Source organism: Zingiber officinale, chromosome 5B, assembly GCF_018446385.1.
Source record: "Zingiber officinale cultivar Zhangliang chromosome 5B, Zo_v1.1, whole genome shotgun sequence".
Taxonomy (NCBI): Eukaryota; Viridiplantae; Streptophyta; class Magnoliopsida; order Zingiberales; family Zingiberaceae; genus Zingiber; species Zingiber officinale.
The window spans coordinates 115,529,731-115,547,393 of NC_055995.1; the positions used below are offsets into that span (position 1 = coordinate 115,529,731).

At 34.4% G+C, this 17,663-nt stretch overlaps 1 protein-coding gene across 1 annotated transcript in view; it reads right to left on the minus strand.

Annotated features, from left to right (window-relative positions):
* Positions 1-4,277: 4,277 nt before the first annotated feature.
* LOC121985448 (phosphoglucan, water dikinase, chloroplastic-like) overlaps positions 4,278-17,663 on the minus strand; it is a 33,019-nt gene continuing 19,633 nt past the window's right edge. Inside the window, exons 14-19 of the mRNA XM_042538912.1 lie at positions 9,186-9,272; positions 8,946-9,032; positions 8,775-8,851; positions 6,342-6,501; positions 6,077-6,203; positions 4,278-5,575 (exon numbers count right to left, since the gene is read on the minus strand). Coding sequence (XP_042394846.1) covers positions 4,674-5,575; positions 6,077-6,203; positions 6,342-6,501; positions 8,775-8,851; positions 8,946-9,032; positions 9,186-9,272 — 1,440 coding nt within the window. The 3' untranslated portion in view covers positions 4,278-4,673. The remainder of the gene's footprint in view (positions 5,576-6,076; positions 6,204-6,341; positions 6,502-8,774; positions 8,852-8,945; positions 9,033-9,185; positions 9,273-17,663) is intronic.

Genomic DNA, 17,663 nt, shown 5'->3' on the forward strand with positions numbered 1-17,663 from the left:
GTATAATCTCGTAAGTTGATTTACAAATAATTAAAATAGTTAATATATACTAATAAATGTCAAATTTTAACATGCACTATGTAAATTCAAATTTTGAATTTTTTGATGTCAGAAACTCCTCGTGTTAAATTTAAGAAATAAAAAAGCTCATAGTTTTTAAAAATTTTGACCTAAAATATTTTTTAAAAACTTGAATTTATCGAGCGTGAGCTAATTTATAATTCAATTTTCTCCTTGAATCTTAGCATTTGTTGTAATACAACTTACCATTTCTAAAAGTGAGGGTATTTTGATAATATATCAAATTTATAAAGGGTAAATGAAGATGTTAAAAGTGCATTTATAAAAAGCAACAAATTACAAGACAAAATCAGAATTTCTATTTAGTTTTTTTTACTCGTTTACTCCTCTACTTGTTTGTTTTTATAAATATCTTTCACTTTTGTTTTCCATAAGTGCATTATATTATATTTTAAAACTCCATAAAATATAAAAAAAAACATATTTTTATAAATAATGTTAGAATATAATTTTATTTAAAAATTATGGAATTTAACAAAAATTCATAAAATTAATATATATAGAAAATTTGTTCAACCATAAAATGCGCTTTTTATCATTTTGTAAATTCAATATAATGATTTTAGAAGGAGAGGTTGGTTTTTAACTCTTTTAACATTTTAAAATCAGTAAAACCATAAAAATTTAACAAATCAATAATGTGAAATATATATAATATATACTTAGTCATCACACGTTTCAGGTATAATATAAAACATGAATATATGTAAACCCTCATAAAAATTAATTTAATGTTTTATATAAAATAAAACACTTCATCTCAGTCAAAAAGTCGAGAGGGATTCATTTTCTAATATTATCGGCTTAAGACATTTATAAAAATATCTTTATTAACGATATTACTAATGTTAAGATGTGAGACTAAAAAGAGAAAATCTTCGGGTCCACATTTTTATGGATTAGAGGATGGACTACAAGGAATTATGATCGGATCGTGACGATGATCCGATCGCAATTGATTGCGATATTTTATTGAGTTCACAGTTTTTCCAGATTATAGTTTGAGTATGAACGGGTAGCCAGAGGCCGTTCGAAAGTCACCCCCCGTTCGACGACCAACACCTGGTCACTTGCCCACCACCGACGGCCTTCTAGCGACCTCTGGGCATCAACCCCGACCCAAATTATAACCTGGGGGATGATGAACTCAAGAAAGGATTGCAATCAATTGCAGTCGAATCACCACCAAGATCCAACCGTAATTCCATATGGTCCAGCCCTGGGTCAACAAAAATATGGACCAAGAGATTGGTCCCGGGGCTAAAAAAAAAATCATGACAATATTTATTTTTTATATAAAAATAACTAGACAAAAGTACTAATAAACTTTAAAATTATTTTTAATGTAAAAAAAAATATTAACATAATTTAATTTTCAACTCCACCAAAATTAATTTTTAAAGGTTCAAAGATAAAATACTATTTTATCCTTTAAAGAAGGAAATTAAATAATAATAATCTTTAATATTTTAAAATGTCTAATCTTTAATCAAATTGTATAGTCTCCAATTTAACTCATCTTGTAATAATTATATTTAACTCATCATAGTTTTTGTTCAAATCAACTAAATCAAATGCAAAATTCAAATTACATTTTCAAAGATCAATAAGACATATTCTTACATTTAGTAGTTTGATCCTCTCAAGCATCTTGACGAATGGTTGAAGGATTGATATTGACAAATAAATGATAGTAACTTCATCGATCATCTTCTTTTGTTGGCGGCTTGACCACCTAATCGTTGATCCATCAAAGGGTCAACATTGGCGTAAGTTCAATCAATATCAATTCACATATCATTTGATTATGTCTAGAGGCTTGACATCCTCTAGCACTTTGAAGAATCAACATCGACAAAATTCCAACATAAATAAATTCACAAACCACCTTGACATCAACATGTGTTTAAAGTCGATCGATCCAAGTCCATTAGTTGTTAAATGGTCAAGGATCCATATCCAAGTCCATTAGATGTCGATAAATCTTATCAACTATTGTGAGTGAATATTGGATAAGATCTTAAATCGATCCTTTTAGATCATCTATTTAGGCAAAATCAAAGCCTCAAATAAATTTCAACTCTAATATGAGTGAACCTCAAAAACATATATTTAATTATATTTTCTTTGATAGATAGTTTTAAGAAACTATAACTTTGGAAAACATAAATTCGATTAACAATATCCTTTATATATATATAACAAATATCCTTAACAATAATTGCTACAACCTTAGGATAATTTTGAGGGCGTCCTAAGTATATTATTAAAACTGCAATAACTTCAGTCCTTTCATGTGCTCAATTTCACCTGCCACTTTTGTTTTTTTTTTTATTACTCTTCTATCAAACACTAGCATGGCCCTTTTATTTATTTTAATTAATATCATATATTTGATTTATACCAATTAATCTTTACATAACCCATAAAAATTATCCTCCGCCCATCAAGCTAAATCAGAAAATGTTCCCAGCAAATGATTCATCACCCCAATATTTTTAAATCAACCACTCATTAAAAAAAATTCATTCATTAATTTACTGAACTAAAGTACTTGGTTGGATGGTATGAGAATGAGGAATGAAAAATTAATGCTTGATTTGAGAAATTAATGATGGATGTCATGGATTCAATCCCTCAAATATGAAAATAAACTATTACTCACCAAAATGAGGGAATGAAAATCCTTCCATTCATATTTTCCACTTCTATCATTCTTATTCTTATTCTTATTCTTATTCTTATTTCTATTTTCATGCTCATTCTTTATTCTTATTCTTTTTTTATTTTCATTCTCATTCTTTTCATATTTCATACAACCAAGCACCCTTTCAATATGCAGATATTTAAAAAACTTAAGAAGATGTCCTACCATGCCCCATGCAAGGTGCCCCTTCTTTCTCTACTATGACCCCTTTTTAGAGCTTTAATCGACTATTGACACATCATCTCAACTAGTTACCTCAAACATCTTAACCTTTCTCTAAAGCTCGCTCTTTCTACATAAACTTCTCCTTGTAGGTGTCTTTTACATTTTAAAACTTCTACTTCTGGTCGTAAAAAAGTTAAATCATAACCTTTGATTTTAAACCTCCAACATGTCGAAAACTAAGAAGTCATGATTGTATTGTTGGCTCACATGAAACATGGACAGACACCAAAGCATGGAGGGTAGGATATGGACTACACCAAAATAAATAAAAAATAGTTGCTTATACTGTTAAATAATTCATCATGCATTCCACGAGCGCCTTTAACCAAAAAAAAATTGAAAGTGACAAAGGGTTTAAGTCATAGGCTAATATGTGATTAATAATACATGCACAATGATTTACCATTAAAAAATTTAAATATCAATTAAGTGATATAATACTCACGCGTAAAAGAAAATTTAAATTAATTGAATCTGAATTTAATATATAATTCGGTTAATCCGATTCATTAACGTTAATAAGCTATTAATGATTTATGACTTTAAGGTAAATGATCCCTGGAAGATGGCCAAGATATATAATGGAAGAAATGAAATTTAGGCATCTTGCTAGATTAAGTTTCATCTTCTCCTCTCTTCCTCATTGAAAAGAAACTAAGGTTGTTATCCACTCATATAGAAGATCATTCCGTAATTACAAGAACTCTTATAATAAATAAGAGATACAATGTCTCTTGCAATAGATTATTAGCTATTGTATCAATTTCAATTTGTGTCTTACGATAAATGATAGTTAGACCCTATAGATGATACATCCTTTAATCTGTTTCAATGCATCACATTGCTTTCAAATGAAACATAATATATATAGAGAAGGTAATGTTATGTTGCCCGACTCCCCATGCACAACTCACTCCAACTTCATATATAATTAAACTTTGATATGATGCTCATCTTATGTTCCACACATAGTGTAATTTTTTTTTAAACTTAGGATTTAGAATTTAGGATATAACATCTAAGAAATGAAAAAAAATATTAGGTGTGTGCGTATCATTCATTATATATATATAAGTAAAGCATTAATGACAAGAATCTTGAATTCCTTGTTTAGGTTGATGCTCGAGCAGCAATTTATGATCTTAACGACTTCATATTCTGCTAAGAAACTCCTAGAGGAGCCTGATTGCTGGAGATTGAACGTTTTACTATTTTGTTGTCACTATCCTTATATTCTTCGAACAATTAAAACGAATTGCTATGGTTTGAAATGAACTCGACGAATAAATGCCATATTTCATGGTAATACTACACGATCAAATATTAAACAACCAAACGATTCAAACCTGACTCCTTGACCTTCTGAATTATACGAATCAGTATATCGCTATATGTAAGCGTCATCCGTGGGTATTTATTTGTAAAACTCATACGCAAGAAAATTTGCACCATTTGGCGATGTGACCATCAACGTAGATAATATGATACTGAAATTTTGCCCCTGCGGATAAAATGGTTGGTTGTCCTTCCCTCTGGCTTCGTCCAGTTTCAAACTTAGCGATTAGACTTGTTCTAGCACAGCTCTAGCCTTGAAGCACCTGGATTCCTTATCTTCAAGATCAACATCATAGATGAAACAAGATACAAGATGTAACTCTGGTTAAGGTTGGGGCCTTGTTTGAACAATGAAGATGTCTTTGCCAACCACACACCCTTCAACATCCTGAGGGCATCCAAATTTCTGTTCCAGAAAGAAACCGATTGTGGATAGACGCTGACCAAGCTGCCTCCTGAAAATGGGATCGATGGTCAATGGCTTCTTACTATAATCTACAGTCAAACGAATAACTTCTCCATCTGCTGGGCCAGAACTAAGCACCAATAGCTCTTCGCTGAAGTTGGCAAAAGCCAAGGTGTTTACTCTTCCATCGAACTTCCCTGATGAAAGCCTCCATGGGGTGCCACGAGTTCCAGAGGCAAGAGTTTCTCCAAGACCAGGAGCTATCTCTGCTTCAACCAGCTGAGCATCATGATCAGTAGGGCTTACTGTGTGAAGCACAAAAGAGAGATCTGGGAACAACATCTCCTGCACCAGAACTGCCATCAATGCATTCTTTTGAGGAATACCAGCTGCCCGACGGCTTAAAACTGATCTTCTAGTGTAAAGAGAAGCCCATACTCGAGCAACAGCTGCTCCAAAGACATCTGGGGTTGATAGGCTGACATTTGGCACGGACTCGTACAAACCAGCTGCAGACATTCCAGCCAAGTCCTCAACATTGGCACTAGATCTTACAATAAAACGTGTATTGGTTGGGAGAATTTTCCCAATGGCTTCCAGTGTCTCTTCAGATGGACGTTGGGAAGAAATCAATGAGTGGAGCTCAGAGCATAAACCGTCAACTTCTCCATTTTCAAGATTGGCAGTCTCTAATTGTTCTACGAGTGATAGAAAAGATTTGGTTGAACCACTTTTTTCTATAGCTAACTCCATAGATCCAAAAGGAATCACTGCACCTGAAGGAACCCTGAATGAAGCAGGAACCCCTTGATCACTGTAAACTGGCACCAAATGTCACAATCAAAAGAGAGCAAATATCTAAATATTATATATATATTATATATATAATATAAAAAGGCAGTCCGGTGCACGAAGCTTCCGCTATGCGGGATCCCGAGGAAGGATCCATTGTACGCTACCTTACCCTACTTTTTGCAAGAGGCTGTTTCCAGGATTCGAACTCGTGACCTTTTGGTCACAAAGCAACAACTTTACCGTTGCGCCAAAGCTCCCTTCATATCTAAATATTAGATATGGATCAACAATTTATTACACTCAGAAAGGCTGACTGAAGGCATATTAAGATTTTTATTATGTAGGTTCAAAGAGAACCTAAACAAAGATGTTTTCATAGATAAATTATTTGTGTATTTAAAAGTCCTAGGAAAGACTTCAAAGGAGAAATGTATACAGTTCAGATGGTATTTTATATTTACCGAGGGGGCTTCCTGGAGAATAAAAACAAAATAATGCCACATTCAGTATATGAAATAATATGTTACCCTTCTCAGAGCTATTTGATACAGACACAAGGAGACCACAAGCAGCAGCTTTTGCACCAGAAGATTCAGCTGTGGCCTCTGAAACTTCTAGTGAACTCACAGTTCGATCAGTTCGATCTGAAGAATTCTGTTTAACCAGTTGACATTAATAAATGCCATTAGGGGAGCATTGGTGGTAAAATAGGACAGAGATAAATCTTGAGACTAGCAACCATAAAGAATGGCTGAGACAAGATTTAACAAGTGTATCAGATATAAGTAATACCTCACTTAAGTATGGCGCATTAGGAATATCCAAAATGGACAAGTTATTAGCTGGAAGTTCATTTTTTGATGAACTTGAAATACTCAATCTTTCATGAGGCAAATCCTCTGTATCTCTAGATGCTGGAAACAATTCAACACGAGCAGATGAAGCTTCCAACCTGTAAATTTGAGACGGTAACATCAAAAAATGAGTTAACTAACCAATGATGTAGTAAAATTAAACTAGTGTACCTATAGACAAACACAGAAACTAGCAGGCTGGGTGTTCATCCACACAATCCTACCCGTTAAAATACTCGAACCATGTTTAGGTACTGATTGAACATGTTTCGACAGGCACATATATATGGCTCCAAGTACCTACTTCTCAAACCTAGTTTATAGATGCACATTCCAGTTCAAAGTACTAAAAGCTCTCCCTAACACCTAGCCAATCTGCCATCTTACCAAACCTTTCTCTTCTCACCTCTACAGCTCTCCTTGGTCTGTATTCTGGATTTCCCTAATTTCCAAAAGCACCAAGCTCCTCAATAAAATGATTATGAAAATCGATCTAATAATAACACCAAAATACCCATTTGGTTCAAGTTGAACCAAATTTCCATCAAAACATTATAAATTTTCATTTTTGCTACTAAATTATAATTTCAAGGACCAAACTTTTGTGCTAAAAAATAATGTAAATTGAATTGTCATATTCTATTCTACAATTTCCGCATTAAGTTTTTAAAACTGGGGTTGTTGAAAGTTAATCTTAATGTAAAATAGTCATAATCATACCAAAAACTTTTATTCTGCAACTCAATCTAAACTGGACTTATCTGATAAAAAAAATTCCCAAACAGATCAAATTTTTGATTCGCTTAAGTTCAGATTTTCAATTTGAACAGAAAAATGTAAACTTCTAAATAGTGTCAATCTAACATGACCAATACTTAGATTTCTTATCCATTTGATCTTGAATCAGACATCAATTTTAACAACCGTGATTGGAGTAGCAAATTTTATCCCATCATTGAAATGTCTTCCTTCACAGCCCATGCCTCCATGCCAATTTCAAATTAATTAATCCATTAGTTATCTTTGAACATATATATGTCATCTTAACAAGTTTTCACTCATTCTATCATCTATTATAGCTTCTAAGATAGCAGCGCTTTCCATTTTACTTATATATTGACCTCATATATTCATAACATTATCATCTCTTCTAACACTAACTTTTTTAACATGATATTTCCAATTTGTTCAACGCTATGGCTAAGCATGATTAATCAGACTCCAACTCTAAAACTTTAATTTGAACCCATGGGACATCTAATGCACTTAATTAAAAAAATCCTTAGCCTAACCTCTCTCTTTATCAAATTAATTATATCTTCATCCAAACATATCGTTCTTTTTGAATAATATAAACAAGATAATCCTCCTCGTTGAATAATAATACACAATACCTTAACTCTGGCAAAAAAAAAAAAATTATCCATATATTGAGTTTAAACTATCCTCTCAACTTCTTTTAGTGTTGAAGCTACCTGTCATATATTCTGTTTTAGCTTTAACCTAAAACCTTTAGTTTATGAAGCTTCTCTCCATAATGCAAACTTTGAACTTATTCAATCTGTGCTCTCATCAATGCAATTAACATCCAGAAATGTCCAAGGAGATTTACTAAATTTATATAGTACTAACATAAAAGACAAGAACTTAATAGGAAATCATTTTGTTTCTCTTTATTTGCTAAATTATGTCTGGGAAAAAATTCATACAAGACCCAATTGTTTTACAAGACTCAGGAAACCTCACTTACACTATGTCTACAAGGAGGGAAGGGTCCGGTCCTGACTTTGGTGGAAAAGGAAAGAGAAAGGCATGTCTAGAGTAACAGTCCTCTTATTAATCGTAAAGAGAGGTAGACTGAGCAAAAATGAAAGAGCACCAAAACCCTCTCCAGCGCTTCCAGTCAAATGTGAGCAGAAGCAAAGAAAAAGAGTCAGAAGCAGGCAAAAAGTCCCAATACCTCTCCAATCTTCTTCCCTACATAATATTAGTCTACCAACCTTTCTGCTTATGTTCTAAAAAAATCAACCAACTCTTTAAAACAGGCGTCCAATTAAAATAGTTAACAATATGAAATCTTAACTGCTATCAACTAGACAAACTACTGAAGGTACTGCATACCTTTAGGAGTTGCACAAGGGTGCCCTTGGTAATTTAACTAAAATGATAAACACTTCCACAATTTTTTGAAATTAGAGGAGAAGGAACATATCGTTAACATAAGAGAGAGGGATATTGAAAACTTCACAATAAGAAACAAATTTAATCAGGGGAATTAGATTGTCAAAATTAAAGCGAATAAAAAAATCAATAAAAGTACCCAAAAGAAATCTCTCATTAATTCGACAACACAAGAGTTCAATGAACATACCTAACATACTTTCCTTCAAATTTCCTTATGGAAGCTATTTTATCATCATCCTCACAAGTCACAAATGCCACTTGTTCCTACAAAAGGGTAATGATGAAAATATCAACTTAATTAGCCATAGACAAACATCTTTCAGTTATCTCAAGTTACATATAGCATTTATAAATTCACCTGTCGAGCTCTGACACCAAGATGAGAAAGGTGGGGCATCTCCTGTAGAAGTACAACCCCTACAATATTATCTCCTGCAGCTTTGACCTAATTAATCACAACCCAAAATAATGAATCTAAACTTTACAACAAAAATAATACTAAAACCAAAAAAATAAGGTTAACATAAACTGAAAAAGAGATGAATGACACTACAAGCAAGATAAGTAAACGTATTAATAACAGTAGATAAATTATAACCTCCTCATCCCCATCAGCCTTATTGACAACCAGAATGACAGGTTTTTCAGTGAATGAAGCCAAAGATCCTGGAACAATACTTTCAACCTGAAGTAAGTATAAACATTTAAATTAAAAAGACATCTTGATTTGATAAATAGAAACATATTTAGAAAACCAAGCAGAAGAAAATGGTATACAGTACACTGACATATGGATGAAGATTAAAAAAGCGTGTATGATACATGATTAGGAGGAACAAGATACAGTGATTCAGATGCTTATTAACCATTGAGAATCCTATATCATTAATTATATAACTTAGACACTTCATTAAGACTAAAGAACAAGAAAAATGATATGCTTAAGGAAAGAATCTCAAGGAAATACTCACACACAAAATGATGGGACCCACAAAAAGTGGAATGGTGGGCCATGAATTTATGTGTCTATCCTTGAGCATTTCCTTGATATTTTTCCTTGTGCGTATCATTGCTCAAAGAACAAATAAACTTTACCATGACCAGATAAATTAAATTAAGAAAAAATATCTCTTACTATGTTGTATTTCTAACTGAAAATTTATTGGGTGCCCTTACATATAGCCTAAATATGAGTATCATATAGCTATGTATGCAAACTTTGACGTCATTGCTATTGCTAGTGGGAATCAATTTGATGCATTTCACAATTTAGTGAGAATTTCTGAAGAGTAAAATAATTGGCTTCATTTGCATACATAGATTCCAATTGTCAAAATATGAATTGCATATTGATAATAGCTATTATAATTTAGTTATATGGTTAATTATTTGAAAATTCATTCATCCTGGCATTGCCACTTCCATAAGGGAAAAACAAATGCAATTCATGGCATCCTTATCCAAGTGCAGTCATCCAGAAGGTTAAAAGGTTATGCAGATACAGAGTTCTATTTGTAATATTTCATATACTCAATATATCTCTCTATATAGGTAGAGGGAATTAGCTAGGGTTTTAATCCCAATAATTAATCCTCTCACACAGTATTAGAGCCATCCTCAACTTCATTCATCCCCGTTGCCTGATCAGTCACATCACAACGAGCAGAGCATGCCCCCATTCAGCATTGAGTACTTATCTGCTTGGTTCCCCTGCGTTGCATAGTTCTCTCAACACCACACTGAGCATACCCTCCTGCCCACTCCTCCTACTCCAACCAAAAGTTGCAGCTGTCATGCGGTCCCACTGTGTCCTCATGCAAGAGAGGGGGGGAACGTGTGATCCCCATTACTAACTTTGTATTTTTGATGTGTCACTCATTATTCTATCCCTGCCTCATAGCACCACAGTCATTACCTACCTATTCTATCCCCGATCGATGACAACAATCACCACTTTCTCTGATCATTTGAACAATGATCACAGAACCATGAGCCTCTATTTGTTCCAACTAGGAGCAAGGCCATCTGCAACCTCCTTCTACTTGCAAGTGATTTTTCTTTGTTCTCTCAGTTGGCCTCCTTCATCAGTCACCCTTTCTTCCTCCATTAGCCTTTTGAACTCAACAAGCAACTCTCTCTGCTTAAATTTTGGAATCATCTACCACAACTCTGATGCCTCTTAGTATTTCAAGGTTTATAATCATCATGATGAAAAAAATTCAATGGTAGAACTTATGCCTCCTGGATCACGGCAATTTGTGAATGGATGATTGGTCAGGGCCACATAGAGTAACTTACTACTCAAGCTGCTGAGATCCCTGAGCTTACTGGTTCATTGTAGAAGTGGGTAGATACCTAGCAATTGACTCTTTTCTGGGAATCAATTACTGCTAAACTCATGAACATCTTCCGCTGCTCTCATTTTTATTACATGACATTGAAGGAGAGAAATCTGGCAGTCTATTCCAGTTATGCCAACGTGACTCAGATGACTACTCATGTAAATTGTTTCAAGGCTATCCTTCTGATCTCTTCTTATGCCAAGGAAATGTAGAACCACATTGGTAGATTGTTCTATCCTTCTGATCTCTTCTTATGCCAAAGAAATGTAGAGCCACATTGGTAGATTGTTCTATCCTTCTGATCTCTTCTTATGCCAAAGAAATGTAGAGCCACATTGGTAGGTTGTTCAACAACATATTTCTTCACATTGTGTGCCTTAAATTAAAGTTAGTGAGATTGAGATCTCAGATCCAATGCAGGTCTTCTATTCTTCCTTTATCGAACGTGTACATACAAATGTTGCATGCCTCAGCTACTACTTTGCTCTCTTTTGTGGCAAAAGGTGATGCGCTCACCCCAAGCGCCCCTCCACACCTGCTCCAAAGCATTTGGAAGGGAGGTAAATTAACCGAGCGGCTTCTCTTTAGGTGGAGGCATTTTATTCCCACGGGGATTGTTCCCCAAGGATTCAATCCCTGCTCTCTTGTGGCAATCTACCACTCGAGTACCAACTCAGCTACGCCTCAGCTAAGATCCTATGGTAGATTGCCTACTTGGTAGTTGATTCACCTCCCAAGAATCACGGGGTGATTGTGGGGGCTAACAAAGGGTAGAGGTGGTTACTTAGGAGGACAAAATAGACAAGTACACTCATTGTGGTGGGTTTGAATATTCAACGGATACATGCTGCTCTCTTCATGGATTCTTCATCAATCATCCATAGTGATCCATGTCACACTTGTCATACTACCCAATCTGATACTCAGTCAACTTGGCCAGGTTGTTCTACTATTATATTCCTTGCAAAGAAGTACTCCCGACTTTTTCAATTTCAGGGCTAGTGCATCTTTTCAGCTAGGTACCACATTTGTCCATTAACATATGTTTATCACATACCTCCATGTTGCCCCCCTAGATCTTTACTAAAAGACATCTAAGCATATTTTTGATAACATGTCCATTTTTTCTACTCTCGTACCCCCACGAGTAACTCCGCCCATGACAAACTAGTCATGGCCGGTCCCAAGCCCCGCTAAAGGAGGAGGATTGCATTAGGTTGCCCGCCAATGTTAAAACTATAATAAATATTTAATGAATGAATTCATTAAACTATTATATTAATGCTAGGTTATTCCCCGGAAGGAACGCATTGCAGGGTCTAATTGTAATTTCTCGTCAAGGACAGCTACATCGTCAAAATTCGGGTGTAGTACTAAATATGTAAGAATTCCTGTTACAGGGTCCGACTGTAACACATCGGCAAGGACCGCTATATTTTTATGAGAACTTTGGTATAGTATTAAATAGGCAAGAGTTCTCATACCATAGGTTAGATAAGAACAAATATGATAGGAAAACTAATAATCTAAGTCTGGGAACATGGAACATAAGAACCCTCACTGGTAAATCAATAGAGATAGTAGATACGATGATTAGAAGAAGAATTAATATTTTGTGGGTACAAGAAACAAAATGAGTACACGAGAAGATAAAACTGATAGCGAACTCGGGTTTTAAGTTATAGTATACAGGAAAGAGTAAAGTAAGAAATTGGGTGAGTATTGTTGTAGATAGTTCGTTAAAGGATGAAGTTGTAGGAGTAGTTAGAAAAAGGAATAAAATTATAGCCCTTAAGACAACAGTGACGAAAGAAATTATGAACATAATTAGCGTATATGCACCGCAAGTAGGATTAGATGAAGCTACCAAATCAAGATTTGGGAATGACTTAGATGAAATATTACAAAACATTCCGCTAAATGAAATGATTTTAATAGGAGGTGATCTAAATGGGCATGTCGGAGTGAAAAAATGAGGAATATAAGAGGGAATATGGAGATTATGGGTTTGGAACAAGAAATGAGGAAGGGAAAACTATATTAGATTTTGCTATAGCATATGATCTTATATTAACTAATATGTTTTTTAAGAAAAGAGAAGAACACTCACATTCAAAAAGTGGGAATAATAAATCGCAAATTGATTTTCTTATGGTTAGGAAAAAGGATAGAAGGATTTATAAATATTACAAGGTCATCCCTAAAAAAAGCTTAACTACCCAACATACATTAGTAATGTTGGATATACGTCTCAAACATAGTACCAATAGAAAGAAAATATATATGACTCCTAGAATTAAGTGGTAGAAGTTAAAAAATGGGAAGCAAAATATATTTAAGGTGAAGGTAGGAGTACAAATATTAGGTGAAATATATGGTAATTCTAATATGACATGCGATAAGATGGTATCAAAGTTGAAATAGTAGCTAAAAGTGTACTCGATGAGTCAAAGGAACATGCACTACTAAGTAAGGAATCTTAGTGGTGGAATGAGAAAGTACAAGAGAAAGTGAAAGAAAAACGAATTATTATAAGGAATTATATATTTGTAAAAATGAGAAAAATTTTAAAAACTATACAATAGTAAAAAAAAAAAAGATGCTAAGAAAGTAGTGAATGAAGCAAAGAATGAAACATTTAAACGATTATATCAAAAATTGGATACAAAAGAAAGGGAAAGATACATTTATAAAATAGCTAAAGTGAGAAAAAAAAGACAAGATATCTTATCTAAATAAAATGTATTAATGATGAATGTAATAGGGTACTAGAAAACGATGGAGAAATAAAATAGCGGTGGAAGAGGTATTTTTATCAATTTTTTAATAAAAATTTAGGTGACTAACTTAACTTAGGCAATTTAAATTGGTCAAATGAGCATAGAAATTTAAATTTTTATCGTAAAATTCAAACTTCAGAAGTAAAATAAGCTTTAAATGGGATGAACAATGGAAAAGTCGTTAGACCAGATGATATTCCGATAGAGGTATGGAAGTGCCTAGGGAAACAAGGTATTGAATGACTTACAAAATTATTTAACATGATATTGAAAATAAAAAAAATGTCTGATCAATGGAGGATAAGTACTCTAGTTCCCTTATATAAGAATAAGGGAGACGTACAAAATTGTGCAAACTATAGGGGTATTAAACTAATGAGTTATACCATTTAATAATATTAGACATAATGAGATAATTGTTAAGATAGGAGATGACGAGTTGCTTGAAACCGAGAGTTTTAAATATTTAGGATTATTTTTGCAAAACAATAGAGGGATTGAGAGAGATGTCTTACATAAAATACAAGCAGAATGATTGAAATGGAGGAGAGCGTCAAATGTTTTATGTGATTGTAAAGTACCTCTAAAAACTTAAAGGAAAATTCTACAAAACTGCAGTTAGACCTGCTATGTTATATGGAGCTAAATATTGGCCTATGACTTGAGCATATGAGTAGAAAATGAGAGTTGCAGAGATGAGGATGTTAAGATGGATGTATGGACATAGCCATAATAAGAAATGAAAACATTAGAAAGAAAGTCAGAGTTGCATCTATTAAGAGAAAACTCTAAGAGACACGTTTAAGATGATACAGACATGTACTTAGACGACTAATAAATGCTCCAATTGGCCAATGTGAAACTATGATAAATACACATATCAAACGAGGAAAATGAAGAACAAAAAAGACTTGGTATAGATGATGATATAGTAGGAGATAGAGTTCAATGATGTAAAAGGGTCCATATAGCCGACCCCACCTAATGGGATAAGGCTTGATTGTTGTCATCGTCATCATACCCCCACGAGTCCTACTCGTGTCTTGATAGTCAATGAGTCTCACTTATTGATTAAGTGCAATAAGATGTTCCACTTGCCATATTTCTTTTATGTTCTTGAGTTTCTATTGAACTTATTGTATATTAGTCAACTTACTAGATCTTTGAATTACTCTATCATGTTTGATGCTACTCCTATTTCTATCAAAAGTTCAAGAATAAGCAAGATGGTTAGCGTAGGGCAAGGTATGAGTCTCATGGACATTACCAATTACATGCCCCCTCGATATCAGCAACTTATTTAGAAACACCCTCTTATCTCCAACTACATAGTCATCTTGGTCATCCTTCTCTTCAACACTAAATAATTCTTAGTCTTTTCGATCTTCTTGAGTATTAGTCCTATCAACTGCGTAAGCATATTAGGTCCACTTTCTCTAGAAGCATCTATAAACATGCCTTGAACTTTTAGCTTTGGTTCATTCAAATGTATTTACTCTACTTTTAGTTTCAAATATTTTGAACTTTCATTGATGGCATGCCCATTTTTTTCATTTTATGCTGAAGTTAATAATCAATTTGACATTTCTATCAAGATTTTATGAAGTGATAATGCTAAGGAATATTTCTCTTAGGACTTCCATTCATTCCTATCTTGCTATTACATTCTCCATCAGTTTTCATGCTCTCATACGCCTCAACAAAATTGTGTGACAAAACAAAATAATTGAAAACTTGTTGAACTGCTCAAATTCTACTCTTGCTACCCTTTTTGTTCTTGAGTGATGCTATTGCACTGTATGTTATCTCATAAATCATATGTGAACCTCCACTCTTTATGGTGGGTCTCATCGACTTACCTCTTTTTCTAGAGTGATATCTATCCTCTTCCACCATAGGTTTTTTAGATGCACTTGCTTTTTTCATCTCGTGTCTTTGGCCGTGATAAGCTATCACCACATTCTCTCAAATGCATCCCTTTTGGTTATTCACACCTAAAAAAAAGCAACCGTTGATGCTCACCTAAGTCTCGCTGTGTCTTTATCTTTGTTGATGTGCCCTTATTCAAGTCCACTCTTTTCTAGTCATCTACATCATCCCTGCCTAAGCCAATCAAGGAAGGTTTTCCAATTCCTACACCACCATTCTTCCTTACTCCAGCTGCGAAACTTCCTCCACCTTTTGAGGCTCACATCCAGAGATGCATCTTATGAGGTTCAGCCACTTAAGATGCCTCTTTTCCACAACGTGAAGTTACATCTACACTTTCTCACAACTCTCCTACTCTCTGGCCACTGACAGCCATCCCAAATCCCCCACCCCCTAATTAGGACATTCCCATTGCTTTTACAAGGGCACTGATAAGTGTGCCACTGTCTCATTTTATTCTTATGTTTTGTTGTCACCCAAATACTTTATCTTTGTTTCTTCTTTCTGCACATTATCTATTCCTAACAATGTCTTAGAGGCACTTTTGGATTCTAGATGAGAACAAGCTATATGATGAACGAGGTAGATGTTCCAATGGAATTTAGGAATTGATTTATCTTCCTCCTGGGAAATCTACAGTGAGCTACAAACAGGTTTTCACAGTTAAATATTCACCAGATGACATTGTCGATCAACTTAAGCTAAGGACGACACCCAGATTTATGGTGTTAATTAATCTCATACTTTCTCTTCAGTAGCCAAGATTACTTTAGTTCTTCTCTCATTGCTATCTTTTATTGGACCATTCATCACATCAAAAATGTCTTCCTCTGCAGTGATCTTCCGGAGCAGGTCTATATAGGCAACTTTCAGATTTATAACTCAAGGGAAGAATTCATTGTATGAGCTAAAACAATCTCCAAGAGCTAAGTTAGAAAGTTTCTCTGAGAGCTTAGTTTATAAAGTTTAGTATTCCTTAATATCGCATGGCCAAAAGCGGTATACACCAATCAGTCTTCCATCTTATGTCTCAATCAGGGAGTTGTATTCTCTTTATTGTCCAAGTGAAATGATATTATCATTACGGGTGATGATGCTACTGGAATTGCACAGTTGACACTTTATAACCATCAACATTTCAAGATAAAAAACTTAGGTGAAATACTTTCTGAGAATAGAAGTTGCTCCCTTAGGGGGAGATGCTTGGCATGATCAAGGAGGCTGGCATGCTAGAGACTAAACTAATACATCTGTGTTCTAAAATGTGCCTTAGGCACTGCCTAGGCGCTCGGAGGGCGGCCAGCCTAGGTGACCTAGCCGCCTAGGCCAGCCTCGGCGACGCCCTAGGCATCGCAGATTTATTTTATTTTATTTTTGCAATTTCAAGCTCTAAATCCTCGATCTCACGCAATTGTAAATCCCAACTATCTCTCGCCTCCTCCGGACGATCGGTAAGTTTTAAAATTTATGTTATGTAATTTTTTTTGTTTTTTCCTCCCGCGACGCTTTCGGCGTCGTGGGAAGCCGGAAGCTTCCGGAGGCTTCCGGTGGTGCCAATAGCGTCACGAGATGCGTCTAGCGTCATGCGATGTTGGCTGGACGTGTCCCCAACGCTTCTAGCGCTGTCAGAAGCCTCCGGCGAAGCTACCGATGTCGCTGAAAGCTTCCGACGGCGCGTCCTCCACAGTCGAAATTTGGCGCAGGTGCTGTTGACTGCGTGTGGCAGCAGCGATGGTGTTGCGAGTTATTGCGTGATTTTTTTTTATAATTAATTAATTATTTATTTAATTCAACACTTCCTCACTTAAATAGGGTAATTCAAATAGGCTTTTATGCACCTGAATTAAATTATCTCAATAAATTATAAAAAAAATATATTTAAAATTTAAAATTTTTAATAAATATTATTAATTAATTTAGATTTTATATTTAATATTAAAAAATTCTAGTAAATTTTATTAATTCAAATAAATCATATTTATATTCATAATTTTATATTTAAATTTTTAAAAAATCTAATAAATT